Here is a 2383-nt window from a genome sequence, read left to right on the forward strand (position 1 = left end):
CACTCTCTACGCACTCCCAGTTGATGATTACAGGTGCCTGCATGGCAAGTGCTTTGTGTGTGGTGGGAGGTTGGTGCTGGCGAAGCATCATGGACCTTGGCCTCAGAGGGACCTGGGGAGAGCAACTGCCCCGCAAAAAACCCAGCCTGGTAGATTGATGCTGAGCTCAGAGCAGCACTGGGGTTCCTTCCAACAGTCAGCAGGAGCAGAAAGCCAAGAAACTCTTTCCCATCCCAGAACCCTTACTCCTCAGAGTTCCTCTCCCGGGAGCGCCAGTGCCCAGTGCCCAGCGCCCAGCGCCCGCCCGCCTCTTCACAGCCCTCTGTGCCTCTCTCCCTCGCTTCCCCTCTGGTCTCCTCCGTGTCCCACTTCCCTCCTCTAAAAAGTCAAGGATAAACAGGTGACCACACTTTACTTCGTAGATATGTGAGTGCCACTAAGGCAGACATCTCAAGTCCATGGCCAGGGGCCAGGTGGACAGAGAAATGTCAGAAACCCAGTGAAAATATTTAAATAGTTATGGCTTTGTGCATTTTTGCAAGATAGAAATCCATTTTTCCCTCCCATGCAATGGGCAGAATCAAACCCAGTGCAGATGTTACACTTCGAAAAGCCAAACCAAGCATATAGTCTAGAAACTCCGCTTTCGCCCAAACATTCTGATTCAAAACAAAAGCCGTCTGATTTCCATTAAGGAACCGCATTTCCGTCCTCAGTGGAAATTCGACTGGGTAGAAAAGAGCCGGGAGACATCCTTTTGGGAAACTTCTAAATTAAAATCACCTTCCTCCGTGATATTTTTTTTTTCACAGTGGAAATCTCCATTCGTGTCTTATTTGCTTTAAAAATTAAAAAAACGAAAACGAGCCGACTGTCCGGAACATTGTTTGGCTGTTTGCGGAACCTTAGTTTTCGCGCCCGCCCGCGCGCATGCCCTCTGCTGTCTGGGCGGGGACGTCCTACGGGAATCAGGAGGACGCACTTGGTTTCCTTCCATCTCGGTTGCCTTCCCTCCGCCTGCCTCCTTTCTGCGCCCCTGTCCCGCACAAGGCTTTATATGGCAGATGTGCGTCAAAACCTACACACTTAGATATGTACAACATAGAATAGTGTATTCATACCCATTCAGTTTCCATCATGAGCCCTTCACTCGGTTTTGGGCAAAACTGTATTTAGAGATATCCCCCTCTGGCAGGACTGCCGGGAAGCCTTCAGGCGTTTGCCTCGGCCTGGCACTGTTGGTGCCATTGGGTGTGGCGGCAGTCTTTCCAGGCAGGGGTCTGTTGAGCCTCCCTGGGGTCTGCGTGCACACAGGACCCTTTCCCATCTGGGCTCTCCTAGCTCCCAGAGTCTGCAGTTCACAGCCCCTGTTTGAGGATCTGCTGGGGCACATGGGGGCACCAAGCCCCTCTCTCGGGCACATGGCTACTGCTTAATTCTATCGCCCTCAACTGGTCTCCACTGTTGGGGGCGGGGAGGAAGGTTTAGGAAGGCCCGTTGTCAAGGAAGAAAATTTGGAATTGACTCATTGGCAGTGGGTTAGGTTTGGAACCTGTATGAAAGGAGAGAGCTAAACGGTAGGGAGAAAATAAAACAAAATTAACATCTCAGAAGTGACACCTTGAGTCTGCTGCATCTCAGTAACAAGGATTGCCTGACTTCTAATGTACAGACATCGACCCTCCCAAAAACTTCCGTCCGTCTGGGGTAACACAGTCTGGTGGGAAGCTGACCTGGACGCCCCCTGATGCGCAGATTGACGGCTACGTTCTGACCCTCCAGTTCCCGGACGGCACTGTGAAGGTACCGGGCACTCCTTGTTGAATCTTTTGGGAGTTGTTTGGGGCGTCTGTATGAAGTAATGGACTTAGGCTAATCAAGTCATCATCTAATAATGCCATGCTGTTTTCTGTTATTGCTGATCTCAAGGCAACCTGCTGATCAGTCACTGGGTCCTGACTGATTACTTGCTCTGAGCAAGGGGAAGTGCTAAACACAGCCTTTGTGGCGCCTGCACTCTCATTTGATAGGACCAACCATTGTGCCTGCCCCTAGTTCACCATGGCGTGTTTGCTGGCTTACGTCTGCTGTTTATTATTTTGTTTACAGATGGTCTTCCCCACTATCACGTAAGCTCCACGAAGCCAGGGGATTCTCATCTCTTTTCTATCTTGCTGCCTTTAAAGTGCTTAGAAAAGGGGTTGGCACATGCCGAGAGCTCAGGAAACCGTTACTAAATAAATTGTGCAGCCTGTATTTGAAAGGTTATGCTGCCTGCCTGGCATCTGGAGGGTTGCACGCTGTCCAAACTTGACCCAATAGAGAATGATTATTCCTGCCCCTTAGCCGAGCAGACGCAGGAAGAAAACAAGGAGAAGGCGCT

General features: G+C 50.7%; 1 protein-coding gene across 1 annotated transcript in view; it reads left to right on the top strand.

Annotated features, from left to right (window-relative positions):
* Positions 1–2383, top strand: part of TNN (tenascin N) — an 80156-nt gene that overhangs the window by 48883 nt on the left and 28890 nt on the right. The window contains exon 12 of the mRNA XM_004706818.2: positions 1673–1803. Within this exon, the coding sequence (XP_004706875.1) occupies positions 1673–1803 (131 nt within the window). The remainder of the gene's footprint in view (positions 1–1672; positions 1804–2383) is intronic.

This window comes from Echinops telfairi, unplaced genomic scaffold, assembly GCF_000313985.2.
Source record: "Echinops telfairi isolate 266 unplaced genomic scaffold, ASM31398v2 ScPeMD7_7424;HRSCAF=8462, whole genome shotgun sequence".
Taxonomy (NCBI): domain Eukaryota; kingdom Metazoa; phylum Chordata; class Mammalia; order Afrosoricida; family Tenrecidae; genus Echinops; species Echinops telfairi.